This window comes from Phasianus colchicus, chromosome 1, assembly GCF_987193195.1.
Source record: "Phasianus colchicus chromosome 1, bPhaCol1.hap1.1, whole genome shotgun sequence".
NCBI lineage: Eukaryota > Metazoa > Chordata > Aves > Galliformes > Phasianidae > Phasianus > Phasianus colchicus.
In genome coordinates, this window is record NC_143436.1 from 16,996,505 (window position 1) to 17,019,774 (window position 23,270).

A 23,270-nucleotide genomic window follows, 5' to 3' on the forward strand; every position below is an offset into this window, starting at 1 on the left:
TTTTTAACAATATGGGCTTGAGAACCTGAAGAAATCATACAGACTTCTTAAAATTCAGTTTAAGTTATACTAGTACCTGTTACATAATAAAATTATTGTTATGAAAACTATCTCTTTTCCATACTGATTTTCCATGTTTTTATAAGAGCTGTTCCAAAAATAATGCCTCTTATTTTCCAATGTTTGCCCACAGTGTCAGAGGTGGTATGTTCGTGGTATGGCAGTAGAGATTAAGCCTTCCTTCCAGTATCCCATTACATTTTGTTGCCATGCAACAGACGACAGAGAGGCAGTCTGACAAAATGGTGCCTGGCATGGAAGTATGTATGAAGCAAAGATGTGGCACTGAATTCCTCCTTGCAGAAAAAAATTGGCATTCATCTCCACTTGCTTTACATTTATGGAGACCAAACAGTAGGTGTGAGCACAGTGAGGCTGTGTGTGGTGCGTTTCAGCAGTGGCAACAGCGATATGGAAAACACAAACTGTGTTCCAGATGGCCACACACAGGTGTCATGTCACAAAATGAAGAGCATCTTGATCGCCTCATCTGTGTGAATCAGCAGATTATGGCACGAAGACTGTCTACAGAACTGAATATGGGTTTCAATGCATTGGAATCAGTGGTAGCGATGTTGGTATACCACGAAGTTTCTTCTGGGTGGGTCCCACAAATGCTCACACAGGAACAGAAAGAGCACTGCATGCAGTTTTATCAGGACCTATTGAACCAATACAAGGCTGGGGATGACAGTTTCCTGGATGGTTATGGGTGACAAGACATGGTATCACCACTGTGAGCTGGAGTGAAAACAGCCGTCTATGGGGTGGTGGCATGTGAATTCCACATCAGTGAAAAAGTTCAAGATATGGCCCTCACTGGGTAAAGTGATGTACACTATCTTTTGGGAAAGCAAAGAGGTGATCCATCTGGATTTCCTAGAACCTGGACAAGCTGTCAACTCCTCTGACATTTACATCTTGACATTGACTAAACTGACAGCCCAAACTTCTAGAGTCAGGACAGAGAAGAAGACAGCCTCTCTCTTGAAACATGATAACACCAGGCTCCATAACATTTTTAAGACCATGGAGTTCACTGCCAATTTTGACTGGACTGTCTGACCACACCCACCTAATGTCCAGATTTGGCACTTTCTAACTTCTATCTGTTCGGGCCAATGAAAGATGGGACTGGGACTGTGTGGTCAACATTTTCCTAGCAGTGACTGTCATAGTGAAACAGTGTGCCACCTCCTCTGGTGCAGATTTTAATGAGTGGGACAGGCAGATTCTTGTTCATCACTGGTGAAAATGAACAGCTAGTGATGGTGACTATGTTGACAAATAATATTTTGTAGCTTGGAATTTCCTTGGACTCTGTTAAATAGCGCTATGGTACTTTTTGTAACCTTTGTAGGTTCCATAAAAATGAATAAGAGGCATTACTTTTGGAGCGATCTACATATTAAGATTGGTGTTCACATTATGGAAAATTCAGAATCTTGACTTGCTAGATCTTCAATTAAACATCTGAAGCTGCTTCACAATTGCCAGTCTGCCAAACCTTTCTATTGGGTATTAATAACTGGATGAGGAGCCACTGCTCGAAAAGTGCAGATTTTTGAAGAGTTTTAGAGCATAAACTTCATTATTTCCTTGCATTTATGAACTAGAATTATGAAAAAAGGGACTTATGGCTAAGCACTTTTTGGACTTTAATCTTGGAAATCTTAAAAGTCAGCAAAGTCAGAAAAGATTAATTCAGCCTGTTGTCACTGTACTGAAGAAACATTCAGTTCTTTTCTCATGTTTGTGTCTGGAGGCTGTTCCTTTGTAGATAAGCAAAGAATGAATTCTGCATTCAGCTGTTGATTTGCAACTTCTATTTTCCATTAAAGCTGAGGCATTCATTATCTCATATTGAAATTTGATCTCAATTTCTGGTTGGTTAAAGCTGAAATTGTAGACTTCTATTTTTTTGTGAGCATTGTGATGTTAAGGAAAGGCTTGTAAATATTACATAAATAAAATATATTAGTATTTTAATTGTCTTAAAATAATTTAGGATATTTGTGGGTAACTTATGGCTTTGCAGAACTGCATTTAGAATCCTGAGAAGGTGGGATGATAACTCATTTAGAGTGCATTTGGGATGCTTTATAATGGAGGGTAAAGATTTAAGCTGTAATGTAATTTTGGTGAAAGATCAAGAGGACATGAGTTGTTTCACGTTGATTTATAAACCATTAGATAAACTGAGGTTTGGGAGCACCTTCTGCATAAAATAACAGGAGATAAAGAGCTTGATAAATGTATGTGAGGTATTGTATGATGTAGTAAGATTAATCTTGGTTTGCTTTTGTTGATGTCTCTACTGAGAGGCTGGGAGATGTCTTGAGCATAATTCTTAATGATATTTTTTGCATAGTATTTATACTGTTTTGGAAGATTTTTATGATTTATCTTATAGTATACAGTTGAGATGTATTTTTTTTTTTTTATGGCTAAAACTTCTTTCCTCCTCATGCATAATTTCTACTAACAGTTATAAAGGAAATACATTTTGATACGCATTTTTATCTTAAAGCATCAAGAAATGGACAGGAGTGTTATGTTTTTGTATGCTGAAGAGATCTGTGGAGCTTGGATGATCCTGTATCCTGTGCTTTTGAGCCTACCTGTTTTGCTCACCAAGGAAGCCTAAACTATTTCTTGATATGAACAGTGTTCTTCTCAGAGCTAGAGACCTTTGGGTTAGTTCTTACTGATTTTGTAACGTTTCCCAAGCTCATTCAGAAATTCTTGGTTATGAGACTCTCTGGCCAGCCTAAGGCATAGGACTTTGGGCAAGCTTTTTCTTTTCCTTTCCTTTAACTATACTCATATAGGTGGATTATTCTTCCTCTTCTACTGCCATGGTTATGCATGTTGGTTCTCTTTATTAACATCCTATAGTCTGTTGCAGGTGCACAAATACTTCATTGTTTTGCCACGGCAAGAGTGGAGTGGTTATTTATTATTCAGATCAAACACCTGTATATGGCTTTCTGTGATGTGGATGACAAACACATGGAATTGGCCTCTTACAGATCTATAGTCTTAGGAAACTGGCAGGGTTCCACTTGAATTACGTTTGGAGATTTTTGTAGCACAAAAAATATACTAGTGTAAGTTGCCACTATCAATTGTGACATGTTTGTTGTGTGAAAATTTGTATATCTAAGACAGCACTGCTTAGTGCTAAACTAAAGAGAAAGGAATTTTCACATCAGCAACTCTTAAAATTTTTAAAATAATTTAAAATTCTGCTCAGGACAATTACATGGTGATCAGAGGGCTGAAACACCTCTCCTATGAGGAAAGGTGGTTGAAAGATCTGGGTTTAGCTTGGAGAAGAAAAGGCTCAGGGCAGACCTCATTGTGGCCTTCCAGTACTTGAAGAGAGCATATAAATAGGAAGGGGAACGGCTGTTTACGAGGGTGGACAGTGACAGGACAAGGGGAAATGGTTTCAAACTAAGACAGGAGAGGTTTAGGTTAGATGTTAGGAGGAAGTTTTTCACACAGAGGGTGGTGACACATGGAACAGGTTGCCCAAGGAGGCTGTGGATGCCCCATCCCTGCAGGCATTCAAGGCCAGGCTGGATGTGGCTCTGGGCAGCCTGGTATGGTGGTTGGCGACCCTGCACATAGCAGGGGGGTTGAAACTAGGTGATCATTGTGGTCCTTTTCAACCCAGGCCATTCTATACAATATTAAATACCTTTTGTCAAAGCATTTTTTTTTTAAGTCTGAAATATTTAATATTTTGATACACTCTTGTCCCTGTGGTTCATTATATTCAATTCATATTTAATCATTTTCTTTCTTTGCTTTCCTGTGCTTATAACTATTCATACAGTAGTGTTAAGATTTAGAAGTCATTGTAAAGAGGGGAATATCAATAGGAGTTGTGAGCAATGACAACTGTACCACTTAAAATGAATAGCTAAATTGTGGTCAAGAAAACCAAATAAAGTGGATATGGCAGCATATGGGCTTCGTGGAGAGACAGAATTGTAAACTTTCACTTGGAATCTGTTGTACAAATTTTTTTATCTTGCTTGACTACTGAAAGAAAATGATCAGAGTCATGGCTAATCACTTCAGAAATGAAATTCCACTATAATTGCTGCAGTCTTGATAAGTACAGGAGATTCTATGTTTGGGTGGGTTTTGTTTGTTTTTAATAGGACGACTTCTGATCTTCATCTTTTTTTCTTGGTTTACTTCTTTGTGGATGTAGCTACTGTCTTGCCGTCAAGCTCAGGTGTTTATTTTGGATACTACTTATATTTCAGGATGTAAGAAGTATAGCAGTATATATGTCTCTAAATACCCAAGCATTATTTCATAAAGTAATGGCAAAAGGTATAATCAGAGGAGTTCTGGGCTGTTCTGCTTTGTGCAGAACGGATACTGAGAAATCTTCCTGGACATTTCACAGGATACTACGTTTTCGTATGGAATTTCTGAATGTTTTGTCATCTCTATTTTAAAAGTAAGGAAGAAATTGTAGCTCTTGTAGTTTGACTGACTGAAGTCTGAATTTACATCTTTGTTTGAGTCAGATGACTTCCTCTTCTTCCTTCATTATTGAACCTTCTTTATCAGTATCTTAATTTCTCCTATTTAACCTGAATATGATTTTGAAGCACACCTGTAGATGCTAAGTTTCTTGAAGAAAATTATCTAGCATGCAGATTTGTTTCCTGACACAGGATTTAGGGAGTGGACTTATTTCTTGTTTTGTTTTCTGTTTTCATTTGAGAACAGCATTAGCTAATAGGCAGTCCTTCCATACGCTCTTTTTTGGCATAATAATTTATGTATTTTTATATCTATCCTGTTAACTGTTAACCCTTGTAAATGAAAATGGAGATGTAAATCTTTTCTTCAGTTAAAGGAGCTCAGCTTCTGTGACATAATTCTTTAAAACCACATATTTTATGATTACCAATTAAGAATGCTAATGACTTGCAGAACAGAACCTTAACCGGATGAAACAGGACTTTAATTGCTGTTCTAATGTTTTTAATATGCTGAATCCAAGACTCCTTTTCAGCAATGGCGAAAAGCAAAACATGAAAGGGAAATGATAAGACCATTAACTTTTCACAGGCTTTCATTTTTAGATTGTTAAGGTGGGTTTCTATTAAGTTCTTCTTAGGAATCTGAAATTAATTATAACAGCGTGTTTCTGTATGTTTTCAGAAGATTAACAGGAGGTTGTTCAATTGAAGCGTCACCTCATATTTTTCACTCGCGTGAGAGCTGTCAGCCCTACCTATTGACCAGCTTTGGAATATGACAGCTGAGCCTTATCTGACTATTGTTATTTCTTCACACTTGGAAAGGAGTTCTTAGAGAACTTGGGAAGATTTTCAAACTAATTAATGTCAAAGAAGTCAATTGCATGAGACTGACTTTACTAATGCTTTTCAGCAGTGCAGTGGATTTGTCTGTAGCTGTGTATCTCAGATCACAAGTAATTTCAAAGATGCAGAACAAGTTAAATGTATGGCTCCTAGTTTAGACTAAGAAAGTGCAGCAGGACCGATGTCATTTAAGTACTAAATCATGTGTTCAACAAAAAAAATATATTTATTATTTATTTATAAATGTGTATTTAATAGGACGTTCTTTACTCAGAGAGCAGTGAGGCCCTGGCACAGCTGCCCATAGAGCTGTGGGTGCCCCATCCCTGCAGGCGCTCAGGGCCGGGTTGAATGGGGCCCTGGGCAGCCTCAGCTGGTGGGGGGCAGCCAGCCCATGGCAGGGGTTGGGAATGGGTGGGCTCTGAGGTCCCTTCCAACCCAAACCAGTCTGTGATTCTATATATCTTCTCAGAATTACTACTCACTTGTGTTACTGGAAGTAAACTGATGGCAGGAGAAAAAAGGGCTTTTCCCCATTCATATTTTTTTTTTTTAAGTATCCACATTGAAGCTTTTTGTCTGTAGTTGGATTCATTCTGTTCTGTTTTCTTTAAGCTCTAGTCTGTTGGCTAAGATGGTGTAGAAAAGCAAGGTCAAAATTAACATAAATAAGAACTATTGCATAATAAAGAAGGATAATTTAGTTACTGAGCAGTAAATGTACAAGAAAAAACATTTTAGTATTTAATATACTAAGTTCAATTTTCACTGTTTCAGGAAATACTAAATTCAGGTTTTTTTTCCCCCGAAATAGTTATTTGACAGAATGCGAACTTTTATATCTCACTGATTTATGACATGCCAAGAATGTGCATCTCCTAAGTCCTTCAGACTGGATCTAGTGTAGGCTTAAACTTAAATGCTTCTACCAGCTGCCAGATAAACCAGTGTTTCCCCATCGTCTTCTGAAAAATTTAAGTTCACCCATATTGCTTGAAATTGTGAGACTCCAGTGACCAAACCCAAATGTTTTGTGATATCTCGGCTATCACATTCCACATCAGGAAGCAATCAACTGTACTGCAGAAGAATCTGGATCCATGGAAACCTCTTGACATGTATCTGCAGGAAGCGTTTTCTTAAACTGCAGTTTAAATTACTTCTTACTACTATCTGTTTAATACTGGATTTTGAAATCTCAGCTTTCTCAATTCTAGCTGTGCCCAATATAAATGAAATGGTTTCTCTGACTCTGAGATATAGGTAATTAATAAGAATTGCAGCACTCCAGAAATATAGTTCGTTATTTGCAACCCCAAATAGCAGAGACAGCTGGAGAAATGAGAAGTGGCAGCAGGCATAAGGAAAATGCTGAGCATATTGAAAGAGGAACTACAGTATTGAAGAAAGAAAAAAGAACTCACCTTAGAGCTCGAGTCCTACTTATTTGCTGCATTACATATGAACAGCAAGTGGCAGAGAGAAAGGAAAAGCAGCTGGTAAGGCAGAAGATCAGTGAGACTCAGCAGTATGCACTGCACTTATGTTTTCATGGCACCAGTCTGTGCATTTGTTCCCACTCTAATAACAGGCTGGAGGAAGAGGGCATTGACAGAGCTGGGCAGGATGCGCTTCATCTTGAGTCTCTGGGAAGAGGATCAGAAGCTAGGACAGCCCATTACCCACCTAGCAACTGCAGCTTTGCAGGGGCTTAGCCAGGCACATCTGTCCTTCTGCTTCATAGTGCAGCACAAGAGAGAGTTGGAGTCAATGGATGGGATGCCCACTTGGTGCTGGCCACCCATGCCACCTCTGTCTTTCACACTTGGCAATCCCAAATATGAGCATTTTGAGAGGAAAAAAAGAATTAGATCATTCTTATATTAAGAATTCATTTTGTCTGTATGGTGATTACATCTGTTTGGTTAAAAAAAAATGTTGAATTGTTGTCCCGTTCTGGCTGTCTCTAACATTACATTATAGAATTCCCCATAACATGTAACAAGATATAGAATTTTGGTGAATGTGTGCATGTGTGTATATGCTTATTTCTGTTCTGTATTATCTAAACAAGTAAATGAGCATATTTTATGACACCAATTAGTTTGTTCCTTAGCTTGACTCAATATTTCCTCTAAATGAATTTTAAGTACTATTGCACTTCAGTTGTTCTTTAAAAGTAAATGCTGTGTTCTAAAATTACAGGAACAACTTTTTAGGATGCATGTAACTCTCATAAAGAAGCAGTTTAATCAAATGGCCAGCATCAATTTTGCAGTGTTCCATATGTGCGTGTACTGTGTAACAGGTACAGCACTTGTTCAAAATACAGCCATTAGCAATTCCTTATTAAATAGTGAAAACTTATATATAAGTTAATTTACTTTCCATTTCGTTCTATGCTATCATAAACTCTAATATTGTTAAATTTCTGATCATAAAATATAGTAAGATTGCAGGTTCTGCCTATCAGTGCAAAATAGAGCTGTTGTAGACCAGAAGTATTCATACCATAATTACATTGCAGTTAGCTGCAGGAAGGATAACAACTCCAGAAGAAAAGTACTATACTTTAGGATTGCCTTGATTTGTTAAATTAACAGACTGGTTCTCAATTTTGACTTTAAAAACTAACTATTAATTTCCTCAGTGTGTCTGAGTTAGAGTTTAGTTACAGCTGCTTTGTATTAGCTAGAAATAAAAACCCTGTTATGTTACTGGTTTTTGTGTTAAGTTAGACATGGGTCACAGCAATAAGCAAAAGGAATTGGAGAGAAAGCTCCTGTTGTTAGACCCAGAATGGCAGATGTCACCTTCCCTTTCATCTTTGCAAGGTGGATCTGATGCCCATCTCTTTGTGCAGGGAGCCCAGTCCCTGGTAGCTTCCCTCGTCCCTTTGGGCTGACTGATATAAATGTGCAGTGCTTGTTTGGAAGTTTGCTCGATGGTGCTGGCTCAGGAACACTGGAACACTCCCCTTGTAAAGCAGGAGATGGGATGTTACAAAGGAGCTGCAACAAGATCTCAATGGCTGAGAGAGGCAAGGTGATCTTTGGACTTCAAGGAAAAATGGTGTGTGTGGCAGTAATATGGAGGTCAGGTCCTAGTAGGGACCAGTCAATGAGTTCAGCTCTTCATCAAAATGGATGAAGTACAAGTGGGTTAGTGGCTGCCATTGTTTGTTTATGGCACATATTAGCTGCTGTTGTAATCAGCTAGCTGGGCTCTCTGCTGCAGGCCATGAACAACAGAGCTGCTGTTTCCTTCATAATGCAAGTTTTGAGGGTGAGCATTAGATACAAAGAGGAGACATAGAAACTGAAAAAACAATAAAACACAAAACCTTCAGCTTGGAAGTGAAGAAGCACATTATAATTGTTAGGGGCGACAGACTAAAACAGAGATGGGCACTGTGTACACCCGTGTAAACAAATTGCATCCTCCCAACCCAGGGAATATTAGCCTTAAAGGAGAACAAGACAAAACATATTTTGTTATGAAATAATTTGAAATATTTATACATTGTTTTAAAGGAGTCATTTTTTCCTTTTCTTGGAGAGAAAACAGCAGACAAATCATACCTGTAATAGTGAAGAAGGTTAATACATGGGAGACTATCACACAGTTCCTGCGTGTGGAACAAAAATTTTGCTACAAACAATCAATGTTCTAAGGAGTGGAAAAACACTAGGATGCATTCACAAACAGAAGAAAAAGAATAAAATATGTAGCGACTGCACTGTGTGCTACAAAATCCATATACAGGAAAAAAGTTATCAATTTCCTTGTTTCATGGTAGTTTTGTTGATTACACTGAGCATATTTTCTCTGCCCATGTTTCTTTCCTAATTGTGTACAGCATTATATTCTGGGACTGAATATTCTTCTGTTTGTGAGGTAAGTATACTTAGCATTCCTCTATCGTGCTTTTGGATTTCTTGTCTAATTAAGCCCGTGTCCTTTAGAAAATAAAATACTAGAAAATTTCAGTGTGGAAGGGACCCCAGGAGGTCTGTAATGCAATCTGCTGCTGAAAGCAAGGCTGGATACAGATCTAGAGCAATGTTTTTTTCTTGTAATGGTGGGGGGGGAAAAGAGCAAAACTATGTAGCACCTCAGACTTCCTCTACATCTTTCCTCTAAATGTTGCTCTTGTGCAGAGGCTTCTGAATTCCCAAAGCTGGCTTGGTCATTCAAAATAGACAATAAGGGAATCACCATCATTTCATATTCTCTGCAGTGTTAAGATTTTTAACACTCTTATTTTTGCCTATGTCTTTAAAGAGAGATAAAAATAAACAGAAAGTAATTTGTAAGAGTTTTTTTTATTATTATTTGTAAGGGTTTTTGATTGTATGTTTAAATTGAACAGTTACACCATAGATCAGAAAGTAGCTGCTGGTTGAATTCATCTCAAATACCTGTGATCCTTTCCCAGTAGGGAAGAAAGCTGCCACTATCAGAATGGCACGGAGGGAGAGAGGGAGGCTGGAAGTGCCTCTCCCCAGTGTGCCATGAGGAGGGAAATGGATGGAACTGGGGTTGTGCTGGTAGGCGAGCTCATGGTGTAGGCCTTAGCTCAGGAGATGAGTGTGGCTGTTTGGTGCAGGTGAAACTTGAGTGCACTATTTCCCAAATGTAAGGGGTGAAATTTAGGCCGTATCTGTTGGAGATGCAGCTAAAATATAAACAAACTTTGGAGTGGGATTTTGCAAACCCCAGCTCTGCTGATGATCTGCTGGCTGCCCTTGGGCAAGGTAGTTTCTGCTGTCCTTAGTTTTGTCTGAGGGATCTAAAAATACGGATGTGAAAATGCTTTACATTTCAAAAGCCCTGTATGAAGACTAGGTGGCATTGTTGTCACAGTTATTTTTGTGACATTGCTAAGGGGTATTAAAGCTGATATTCTCAAAAAACTGTTGTGGTTCTTTTACATGAATGGAACACATCTGATAAAGGCATGGAGAATATGGGTATTACCCACTGTTAACTGCTGCTGCAGTTCTCCACCTGAGCTCTTTTCACAGCTGACCCAAGCTAGCAGAGCCTTCAGCTGATAGTTGAGTATAGCAGCTTATGGCTCTGGCTCTTGGGATTGCCAGTTTACCTATGTCAGTCACAAGAGACGATCGTTACAACAGCTCAATTTAGACTTCAGTCAATGTTAAAGAAAGGTAAATTGGGTTAAGAACAGCTCCTAAACACTGCTGGAGAGCAAATACATGCAAGTCATGCAGAGTAAAGTTTTATGCAGTATCAGTTGTCTTGTGTGTGGCACGCGTCACTGGGATGTGAATACTCACTGACTTCTAACAGTATGACCCACCGAATTATGAAAACTTGAAGTGCTGAGAGAGAGTATTCAGACTAAAATCTTCTAGCATGCAGCAATATGAAAGATGTTAAAATGATAGCTAGGGAAAGATGGAGGTTATAATTGCTTGGAGGCCGACTTCATCTTACATCCAAATCTAACAACTGAATCTAACAACTCAAATTATCTTAAGTGCTTTGAAAAGGATGGCAACTGTTTTTATTTAAAGATATTAAAAGCCACAGTTAAGTGATGTTATTTTTAAGTACTTAATTTTATGCTGTGGTTTTGGTCACCAGTTCTTCTTAAAACATTGCTGTCTTTACAGCTAATTTTTGATGAACTGCTACATAGTTAACTCTGCAGGTTAGGATCAATAGAAGTGGGTGTGTGGGGAAAAAAGTGCATTTTTGCTTGTAAAAGAAAGTAAAATTTGGCATTAATGATTGTTTGTACTTATGAACATATTAGATAATTTTCATGAAAAAATGGAGCTGACCAAGTCTACTCAGATAAGTGGTTGTAATTTGAAGCAACTGAATTAAGTATGTAAAGAACATCAAGATATTTTTCATACCTTTAGCATTGGCAGTTGGTGAGTCATTTCAGTGGAACCAGAAAGTATCTGACAGATTCCCCAACGAGGTGACAGTACAATATTAGGCAGGAAAAAAAAATTCTTGCAGAGATATTTTACAAATACTGCTTTTTCTTTCTTTTTTTTCTTAAACTTCATTTTCTTGCTCTGAAATATACCAGGCAGTTTTTTTTTATGTTAAGCATTAACCCAAGTTCACAATACAGCATATTTCAAAGTGTGTCTCATATATGTTAATTCTGAAAGTAAATAGGAAAGCAAATTTAACCAGTTAGCATGGATGCCTTATTTGCACGAAGATTCAAATGGATCTTCTTATTTATAAGAACAATAATTAAAATTGGATGAATACTCTTGAGTCGCTCATATGGTCATCTTTGCTCTTTTGCAAGTGTACAGTGTTAAATTGAACAGCTTTAGATCATGTTGTCATGGACTCTTGCAGGTATTGATTAGCATATGTTTGTTCTTTTCTTCAGAACCTAAGACTACGGAGAGTTTTCTCTTGGTGTTACTTATTTATTTATTCATTTTTAAGCATGCTGTATATTCCATATTTGTTTGTTTCAAAATTCTGCTTTGCACTTTCAAATACTTCGTGTTTTCAACAAGCTGAATGTATTTCTACCTCAGACACTTTTGAAGCTCATTAAAGTAGTACATCACAGATACATAAGCCTTATTATTAGTAAACCACTAAGCAGTGTTTCATTTTGTTGGCTAGTTAGCCCACTTGGATTTGTAACACATGTTCACTGCTCAGACTTTGCATTTGAACAGTTAAGGAATGATCTTTTCCCCCTGATAACACTGACAAAATGCTTGTTTAAAGGTAAGTGGGTTTTGACAGTCAATAGATTACTCTGCCATTTCTTTCTGTACTGGATTATGATGAAAATAATTATGAATATTTGCAATTTATAATAGAAATATTAAACTAGTTCTTCATCAAATAGTGCTACTTCTCCAAAGAATAGCAGGGAAGATGAAAATATTTGAAGTGATTGGCAAGTTTTTGTCAAGAGTTTCAGACTTTGTGATCAATCATAATTTTGAGAATGCGTGCTGTTGTGCAACTCTAGAGGCCAACAATATTTTGGATAAGCAGCAAAACAGATAGATTGAATGTCCTTTTGTCATTCAGAAATGGGATAGAAAGAAAATATTTTCAGATAATCTTTTCAAGGGATCCTTTGAAGTGCAGTCATTGATCCCTGTGCACCGTAGCTCAGTATAGAACTGCAGTCCTGCAGATTGGGTCTGTAGGATGCTGCATATATTTATTGGTGCTGCAGTAAAACATATGCCCTGTGACAGCAAGAATCCTCACTGTAGGACCTTTTAAAATAAATACAGATTTTCATTTGAACTTGCTTTTCTTTATGAAATTTCAACTGTATAATAACAGCATCTACATTGAAATAAATTAGTTTAGACTAATAACTCTTTCTTACTGTATGTACAATATACATAGCATACCTAGTGGCCCTAGAAAAAGCCAGATATTTTTCATGTTTGGATGTGAAAAGATTAATTAGGGAAGAGAATTTTAACACTTTTGTTCATGCACTGGACTAACCTGACTTACAAAGTAAATATTAGATCTGACATTGACATGTGGTGTAGTCAGCAACCACGTTTCATCTGTGGCTGTCTGCCTCACCCACCTGGTAGAGAGGTTATAGAAATGCTAAGGGATTAAACATTAAATGAATACGTTATGTTTTCTGAAAGAGGAAATGTAAATGTGCATGTTGTTCAGACCTAGCATAGGGATATAGAAACAATCTGGGCCACAGTTGTTAACAAACTGAAAGTTAATCTGTCTTCCAGTTAAATGCAGGAGACAGGTGTGCAGTTTTTAAGGACCTGTACACAAAATATGTGAAAACTTCAAGAGCTTGGTTGGACCTGACAGGTGTGTAAGAAGTGTCATGGTGCTAAAACCATGTAGGAAATATGATAAATCTGAGAAGAGACTGGTCTTGAGTTTTGGACTTAGCTCAGAACTGAATTTCTGGTAGTTTTGTGTGTGCTCCAACCTATAAGAATTGTATTTCAATCAGAAGCTGTAAAATGGAAGTGATAACACTGTTTTCATTTTAGAAGCATAACATGATGGTTCTAAATCAGTTCATGTGAGTTCTTGTTTGTTTGAACACAACAAGGGATTCCCAACATTGGTCAGGGGCACTGCTATTGTACACTCATACAAGGGCAAATGCAGTAAATACAGCCTACCTAGCTCTCACTTGGAGTTCATAAATTCTTTCACTCTTATGATGCACAAAGTGAATTTACTCCTCCTGTATTTTATTTTATTTTATTTTATTTTATTTATTTTATTTTATTTCTAAAGACTTGAAAATAGCCGTAGATCAGATACAACCAACAGCTTGTTTCTGAACTGAAAGACTGAATAGCAAATATTTCTTGCTATAAAAGTTACAGAAAAATCACGTAAGTGAATCTCAGGTTTGTTTGGGATACTGAGGTGCTGCATGCATGTAAGTAATCATTCTATAATAAATAGCTATTATATATGCATGTATGTATACATATTTATATATTGCTATAGCACTTGTATTTGCAAATATATATTAATTTCCTTTTTTTTCTCTCTCTCCAACTAGGAATTGCTGATATTTTTACAGAATCTGCCCACAGCACACTGGGGAAATGAAGAAATCAGTGTACTCCTAGCAGAGGCCTACAGACTGAAGTTTGCATTTGCAGATGCCCCCAATCATTACAAGAAATGAATATGAAGATCCAGAAATTATTAAGACCAATGTGTTCTGCAGTATTATGGCATCTGTTGTTATGATTGTGATTTCAGCTCATTGTTCTTTCATTTGAATTGAGATGACCATTAAAATTCTGTTGGAATTTGGAAAATGAGAACAGAATACCAAAGAAATGGAGAAAAAATGATATTGAGTAATGAATGAATTTAACTTCAAAGAGAACTTTTTTGTTCAGCATGAAAAATTAATTCAAAGTCTATCACATATTTGTCTTCTTTTTTCCCCTCCTATAATTTGGTGAAATGGAGTTGAATATATGTTGAACAATTCTTATACATACCTGAGTCTTAGAATTTCTCAGAATGATTTTGTGACTGTTTTGTTGCTATGTCATGACTTTATCAGGCAGTTGGAATTACTCATTTTGGATGAGAAAAACAAAGCTCTTCACAGTCACGAAGACCATTTGAGGCAGCAAGACCTATGTTTTGAGGTCCATTTATAACCAGGAGGATGCTGATATTCTCATACCATCTTTCATTGTTCAATAGAATGAGGTTAGAATGCAATGATATAAGAAAATAAAAGGATGCAGTGGAAATTGATGGCATTTTCTAAATATTATTCACTATTGTTGGGTGTTGTAGAAGGTTTTTAGCCATACAAAGAAACGACTTTACGCCTAAGACTCATCAGTAACACTAAGATAAGTTCCTCTTTATATATTCTGGAGTGTTTTTAAAGTATTGAATGGAAGATGTGGTATTGTTACAATAATTAAAGCCTTTCTTTCAGGGCCTTTCAGTTTTTCATTATTAGATTTCACTTTTAAGAATCTTACTAAGAAGCTTGGTTTACAAAGCAAGATATCTTTTTATCTCAGTTGTTGCCTTATTCTCCATTTCTAGTGTATTAGAAAAGGAAAATTAATACATCTGTTCAAAGCTCATTTGTTAAATAATTTAGTACCTTTTTTCTTATTATTCAGAAGAAGTGAAAAGATAGTTCCCAATAACTGTACACACAGCTCACTGTTACAACATGAGCAGAATAAAAATTCTCAGTGACTGTGCAGAATGAAAGCAGTGTCTCTTGAAATAATCGTGGGATTCGGAATAATTTCTTTGAACTTACACAATTTATGTCCACTATTTGTTCTCAAGAAATCTTTTCAGATAAGAATTCTCTATTAGACGTAACTAAACTCATGTTAATTTGTGCCTTCCATAAACACATGGTTATTAAGGGTGAGACTTGCTGTAAGCAAGATACTAGAAGCTCTGCATATTCATCAGTGCAGTTCTAGAGTTGCACAGTCACACTGTATAGAGCACTTTTAAGTTTGGGAAATAAAGTTCTTTCAAGAGGTATTCTCCTATGACTTGTTATTGGAAGATTATTTTAAAAATACATAGATATGTATTTTGATGAAAGCTTTGTAGACATATTAGTTACATTACTTATTTTAGGGGCTTTAGTTCTTGACATTAACTGTATAATAAATAATAAGTTGTTTCAGGGTAAAAAGAATGAAATACATGTCATAATGAGATCTGTGTTTTAAATTATATGAACTCTTTGGTAGAAGAGAAAGCAAAGAATTAATTCCAAAGCAGGAGGGTTTGCTGATGAGGATGCACTTCTGTCCCACTGACAGCAGCTGAGGTTTTCAGTTGTGATGGCCACAAATTGATGCCTCCTGGATTGCTGCACCCTTCCTGGGGTAGTGGGGCTCTGTTTCTGAAACGTGTGTAAATTGTTTCTGTAAGTTCACATTGGCACGCTCTAATGTGTGGAGATTTGTCTTTATGTTTACAAAGAACGTCATATTGTGCCTAACAGAATATCTACTAATAACAGAGTAAAAGAAATTTATGACCTTTTGCTTTAGTCTTTGTATTCACATTAATTTGTTAATAGAAAAGCATATTATTGTAACTAGGGAAAAGACACACAGCATTAAATGTACAATGTTGTAAGAATGTTTCTATAATAATTATTATTTCTTAATTGAGATGTTATTTAGGTAGTTACACGTAACATGGGAAGTTGACCCAAAGTTGTCTGCGGTGTCAGATGCTTCTGCGTAGCACACACGAGGCTGGATGCATAAAATTCCTTGATGGGTCCATGCAAGTTGTCTGCCACGTCTTCCAAATACAGCAGCTGTCTCTGACTTCCCTTGGAAGAAAGCATTACCATCAGAGGTCACCTTTACTACTGTGTCTGTGTCAGAAGTTGAATATTGTACTTGAGCACATTGCTTTTAAGGGTAGTGAGACGTTTCCTAATATCAATGCTTATTTATATAGATACAGATTTTTCTGGAAAATAAGAGATAGATATATAAATAAAGTTTATATATCTATACAGATAGGAATCATTTGCAGTAAATAGATGGCCAACATTTATGTAGCATTTCAAATGCTTCCATTGGAAACATTTTCCAGTGTTTCAAATTTCCATAAAATATTTCACTAAGAACAGAACAAACCAACCACCTTACACTGAGCAATTGTACATCTCAGGAAAAATGTCATTCCAAGCATAATGCTACACAGAAAAGGAAATAACATTATCGTTGTTACATCACATGTTCAACAATTTTTTTTTTTCTTTCAAAATTCGAGGTTCTCAATATTGTAAAATTCCTTTGTAATATCTATTTTCTTATGAAGGAGGCACCCAGACACATCACTGGTGAAACCAGGCAGTAATTTCCTAGAACTGATGTGAAATACTGAAATTGCAGCGTCTAAAATGTGTGAAAGAATTTCTGTAATAAAAATTTAAACAGGAATGTACAATATGAACAGATTTATGACTACAGTATTTGAAATATGTAAATAGTAAACAAATTACTCAAGTATGTAAATACATTACACGGGATAGGATAGAATTGTAAGTTGGAAATCTTATGTAACGCTGTAATATGTTATAAGAAATTAATTGCTTTTTTTTTTTTTTTTTTTTGCTCTGTTCCTTATGGAAAGGACCATTAATTTGTTTTTTTACTTCAGAACTGTATAATAAAAGTATCTGAAGTTCCATTGTATGCTTCTGACAAATATTAACACTGAGGCACTGGTTACATCTGTAAAACTGATGAAAGATGAGGAAATAAATGCATATTTATGAAGTGCTGTACAGAGTGGAAAGCTTTTTTATTGTTTTCATCAAGCACATTGCGTAATACATCAAAGTGTGGTTTTGGTGTGTTTACTTATTTTTTATGGTCTCAAAACTCTTTATCACAACAGCAAGTGCGATTGGAAAAGCTCTGTTCCTGGATCTGTTTCTACAACTCTCTGCCCTTGTGTCTTACAGATTGTGCAAGTTAATGAGGCAGACAACTTCCAGAGGTTTGTCTCTGCATGCGCCATATACAATGCAGGGCACTGAGCGCTTCCTGCAGAAAGGGAATGAAGATGAATTTGATCGAGCAGTGGAATTAAATGGGGGGCAGCAAGCAAGGATAAAGCGAACAGAGGTGGCAGAGAAATCTGTGCAGTTGGTGAGGAAGGAGAGGAAGCTTCGGCTCAGTGTTGGGAAGTGGTATGAGGTGGCAAAATGAGCAATAGATTTGGAAATTTAATGATGATTTGATTAGATTAGCAAGCAAGGAAAGATGCCCTGTTCATCTGGGGAGCTCAAGTCCCTTTCACTGTGGAGGGCAGTCTGAGACTTCCAAAATAAGATGGATTGGGTGAGAAAATATACAACTTATTGATACAGAAGGCAAAGTCACTGGCTTCTCTCTTTAAAAATGCACACAGTACACAGCATCTGAGGAATAAAAAAGGAGGCAATGGGATGCAGTGGGTAACCTCTCTGTTACGTGCTTGAGTACTGATGAGTTGTAATTGTGCTGTTCTCTCACACTGGATGAAATTTGGTTCTCTCCATTTGCTGTAATCTTCTGAAGATCCTGCAGAAAATCAACAAGGGAAGATTCTTCAAAGACTTCCAAAAACAGAAGAGATGCAGATGGGTGGAGTAAAATCTCACAAGGAGTGTGCTGGGACACAGCAGAATGCTATTTGTTGATGTTTTTGTACAAAAGCAGCTCTTAATATCTATCTTACACTTATGCAACAGCCAGGGCTTTCCAGAAATCTGATCTCTGTTTCAACTCCCTTCCTCCTTGCAAACAGGATAGGGGGGAGGGGAGGGGAGGGAAGTGCTCTGTAGTGCTTTAAATCTCTAGAGATGGGAAAAGCAGAGAGGAGGTAGAAAAGCTCCCAGTCCAGCATTTGTGCATGGTTAATGCCATGCCATGGGGAGAAACTCCAGCTCCAGTGCTTCTGTTCTCTGCACGATGGAGAGTGAATTTCCTGAGCAATACAATTACAGATGGTTGCTGGTTTTGTAAGTTAAAACTAAAACCTTGCATCCCATCTGATTTTTCAAGCTTAGCTGAGGCAGCACTGGAGTAACTAATTAAATTGCTATGGCACTATGTCAAAGAACCTTTTAACCTTCAAAGTCTTTTGCACATACCCCACAAATGAGTCAAGGCAAGGGGCCAGAATTAATAAGAGGCCAAGAGAGATGTGATGCTATGGGGAGTGCCTCAGATTGCTCCAAAACTTTGACTCCTTCAGCCAAAGGAGTTTCCTGCAGAACACAGTGGCTTAAACTGGACTTCCAGGTTTATGCTTGTGGACAAACATCCTCAACAGAGAAAATTAAAGTCTCTAATTGTTACCATTATGTATGGACATCTTTGGAAGCTTACAGTCCAGGCACAAGCTTAGAAGTCAGAGCTAATATATAAAAAGTCTTTTGTTCCTAGAGCAGAATTGCCCAGAAGCATATGCCAGGAAGTGCCAAAATGTCTACTGGAATTCTGCCTTTGTTATCAGCCAGGAAATAATAATTCCATATTCCTTTTAATTTCTGATTTTTAGAAAGTATGGAGACAATATGTACTTCTTGAAGTATTTGAACAACTTCATCATCAGATTGAGGATCCTGACTGACAGAGCATTTTGACATTCAGGTTATTCATTTTCATCTTCCTGCAGAAGGAACTGAGATTTCCAGTGAACAGTGCCTGCTACAGTCCATTTGATTAGTTCTCCTCGCTCTTTTAACAGCATCAAAAGTACAGAATACGTAGCTGTCATGACAGCTCACACGAAGTAACAAGATGCCCAGGCTTATCAATAGTTAGCTGGATATCTCACTCATAAAATGTCATTTTAGCAACTAAGGCAGCTTGACAATTTTTTCATCATTTTTGGTCTAAAAAATAAAGTCAATAACACCATCTCAAAGCAATGCTCATAGAAGCCTTTTAGAGTTCAGCTAATAATAGGATATGTAGCTGGCGAAAAACATGTAATCCTGTACCTGCATGATCGTGTGAAAAAGTATCCTAAGACAACCGTGAGGATTTGTTGCAGTCTTACAAAACATGTGACCACATGGAAATAAGTAATTCAGCTTTTCTATGCAGGACTAAGATAAGTTGGCTTATCAGTAAAGGTTTTTTTGTTCTGTGTTTTCCCAGATATTTTGTCATTGTTGCATCTGTGGAAATTTTTTTCTTAAGTTTGAAAATGAGTGCATTTGTCTCTCTTCAAGACATGGGGCAGCAGACATCTCGGTGTTCAGGCAAAGCAGTCATTATGTTCTGAGCATGGAGACTACTCAAGAAACCTTACATGAATGTTGCAAGGGAGAGGGCCTGCCAATAGGTGAAGGTGTGCAGTCATCCTTTGTGATGTAAAAGCAGGAACAATTCACATCATGCTGGCTATACTTCTTTCATCGTCCAGGAAAGAGTAAGAAGAACCAAGCCGGTCTTTCCCCATCAAGGACATGTGTGTTTGTGGAAACTCCTATTCTTATGGAAAAATTCTGAAAGTAAGACTTTGCTGGCAGATTAATTCAGCATTAAAACAACAGCCAGCAAAGGTTACACAAATCCAGTAAGCACTGCACAAGAAAAGTACTGAGTACGAAAGATTGGCTCATCCTTCGGATGTCCAAGGATAAGAGCACTGGTTAAGTAACCAATTTGTCATGTCACATGTAAGCAAGATGTTATTTTTCCAGTTTCCGTGTCAGAAATGCAGACCTCTACATTTGAGTCTATCACACTCTCTTTTTACAGTCAATGGGGAGAAACAGGTCCTTCTCAGTGCCTTTCCTGTGCCTCCCAGCAGAGCTCTGAACTGTGCCAAGTGAATGGTACCTTCAAGGTTTCTCTGCCTCCCCATTGACACTATAGGAGTCTGGGGGCAAGCACATATTTAGATGTCACTGTTGCCATTTTGATATTTTGAAGTCAGTTGACTCAATTTCAATTAATTTGAAACATTTCTGTACAAACCTTGGAAAGAAAAAGACATAATTTCTGTCAAATGCATTTTAAAAATGCACACTTGAAGTTCAAATTTTATAACATGCATGAACCAAATAAGCTATAATCTGAAGGACACATATTGGCTTGTTTGGTGCAGGCACTGTACTGTAACGCCAACCTTACTTAGCTATGCTTTAGCTGCAGCTAGATAGCGGCTCAGCCCATTAGCTTGCTGTTTATATTTGCTATCTTTCCTGCTGTGAATAAACTATAGCCCTGTAGCACAGCCAGAGAAAAAGCTTAGTATCCTTGCATGCAAATTGAAATGAGTGAAAAAATAAATGTTGACAAATTACTTCATTTTAAAATGGGATCTTCGCGCTGGGATTTTCTTCCTACCACTTGTTATGTAAATAAATATTATAGGCTGCCAAGAAAAATTTATAGGACACAATTTCCCATTGTCTGACCAAAAATAATAGTAAAGGTAGGGTTTGCTAAAGTAACATCCAAAGTATGTAGAATCTGTTTGAGGCAGCAAGGAAGGGAAAGATCCTACTTCACAGGTGGCAACATGCATTTCTGGGAGTCCTGGAAAAAACTGCCAAAAGTTGTGGGGAACTTTCAGCTGGGAGTCAGGACCTGAGAAAGCTCAAGGGACATCCTGCTTAGCCGGCCAGATCCTTGAACCACAAGTTAGCATGAAACTGCATTCATATTATTCCCCCATAACCAATTCCCCTGTCCTGTCACTATCAAACCATGTAGGAAGTTGCTCTCCTTCTGTTTATAAGCTACCCTCAAGTACTGGAAGGCTGCAGTGAGGTCTTCCTGGACCCTTCTCTTCTCCAGACTGAACAAACCCAGCTCCCTCAGCCTTTCTTCATAGGAGAGGTGCTCAGCCCCTCTGATCATCTCAGTGGCCCTCCTCTGGACCCCTCCAACAGCTCCACAGCCTTCCAGTGCTGAGGGCCCCAGGCCTGGACACAGAACTCCAGATGGGGCCTCATCATGGCAGAGTAGAGGGGCACAATCACCTCCCTCTCCCTGCTGACCACCCCTCTTGTGATACAGCCCAGAATAGTGCTGGCCTTCCAGGCTGCATCCTGTCATTAGGTAGACACAATGCAGAAAGTTTCTCTAAGACAGCAGTTTGAAATTATCAAGAAGATCTAAAGGCAGCTGCATCAATTTTTATTGACTGAGAATATTCTGACAATGCAGTCTAAATAATTGTTTTCGGTTCACTAAACTTCTCTAAGCTTTTCACATAGATCCTTTCTGACAGACAAGCCAACACCAGTTTTCACCCAAACTCTTGAGATTCCAGAAATTGTTGGAGAAAAAGGAGCAGGCCCTGTAATTGCTGATGTTTTGTGGAACTCATCAAAGGCATCTAGGTGGATTGCATTAATACGGAATGCATTGATACAGATTCAATAAATATGTTTGATTTTAAACATCTTTGTTTTGGGATCGAGAGGCCCATTTAGTATAAGAATACACGTAATGGGCAATCTGTTGATAAATACTGCCAGCTATGTTTTAAACTCACTGAAAAAAGTCCCCTTGGAAGCATTTATATATACTTTTGGAATTTTTATGAAATCCCACTTTGGACCTTAAGGGTTAGAGCTATAAAAGTGTCTTCCTAGACTTTCGTATTATGTAGTAGCTTTTTATTGTACTCAGTAAATATATCTGAGTGTTTAGTAATAGCTCAAACTTCAATCTCCAGTTTTATAGAGTTTTCTTTATAAGCTTTTTGCTTCTTTTTCCCCACACTAACAGGAGCTGCTGAATGAGGAAGTGATACTGCATCAGCGCATTGAAAAGCAAGTGATTTTAACTTCAAAAGTAATTGGTAGGTTTCTTTCTCGCTTGGCCTGAGTGAAAGGACATGTAATTCCAGGATCTGAAATCAGGTTCCAGTACCGAGATTCTTTTTTATTAAAGGAAGAAAACAAATTGAGATAAAATAAAAAATACTGATAGATCTGAGGCAGCCCACAGCATAAGTTCTGCCAGCTTCTGAATGGAGACTAAGTATTGCTTGTGTTTAAAGTGCAAATTAATTTCCTCTCTAGAGAAATGAAGTAGCTTAAAGCTATGAAAATCTCTTCCGTGAGCAAGGACTGCTAAAGAAACTGCCAGTTAAGACTACTGATGGAATAAATGCAGCAGAGGAAGTAGATTGCAATTTATGGTGACTAGGCAAAATAGATCAATGGTAACAAAATACATCTGGAATTTCCCAACCTACAGTAGAAGATGAAGAGAAATAACCTGAAAGAAAGAGAGAGAGAAAAGACATCACTGAATTCAACTGGATAATATTTTTTTAAAAAAAGCAATCCAATACATCTCCAAACCAAATAAAGGTACTGGTATAATTTTTATCACTTTAGATAGAAATATAAAAAAAAAAAAAACAAAAAAAAAACCCAAAAAACAGATAAGTTGTCACCCAAAAGTTTGCTACTAGCTGCATTCAGCTGATCTCTTCAGGTTGCTTCCAGAGATCACAAAGACACAAAAAGACAAGAAGAGAACTGACAGCCTCTAACCTACATCCTGCTCAGGTCACTCTGGGAAAGCAATGTGCCGGGAGCTGAGACAGACTGGCTTGCTGCATGGAAATGGACAAAAGGAACAGCTCCCCACCCCATGCCATCCCATTTCCATGGGAAAATATGACTGGCACGGCTATTCTGTCATTTGAACTAGAATTATGGCCAGGGGCTTTTCTTGTCTATGAGAGACTCTGTCTTGGTCAATTAGAGACTCCTCTGCTACAGCTCTGTAACGCCTGCACCTGAAGGTTTCACTGACATGCTCTGATGCTTCAGGAAGAAACACAGACTCCTGAAAAATGCAG

At 37.6% G+C, this 23,270-nt stretch overlaps 1 protein-coding gene and 1 long non-coding RNA gene across 2 annotated transcripts in view; both read left to right on the plus strand.

Moving 5' to 3' along the window:
- TBC1D22A (TBC1 domain family member 22A) overlaps window positions 1–17,281 on the plus strand; it is a 153,846-nt gene extending 136,565 nt beyond the window's left edge. The window contains exon 13 of the mRNA XM_031603071.2: window positions 13,966–17,281. Within this exon, the coding sequence (XP_031458931.2) occupies window positions 13,966–14,094 (129 nt within the window). The 3' untranslated portion in view covers window positions 14,095–17,281. The remainder of the gene's footprint in view (window positions 1–13,965) is intronic.
- Window positions 17,282–19,454: 2,173 nt separating this feature from the next.
- LOC149919411 (uncharacterized) lies at window positions 19,455–22,767 on the plus strand. Its single transcript, XR_016463565.1, has 3 exons — window positions 19,455–20,118; window positions 22,184–22,256; window positions 22,480–22,767. It is a non-coding gene; the product is annotated as an uncharacterized LOC149919411 (long non-coding RNA).
- Window positions 22,768–23,270: the final 503 nt, after the last annotated feature.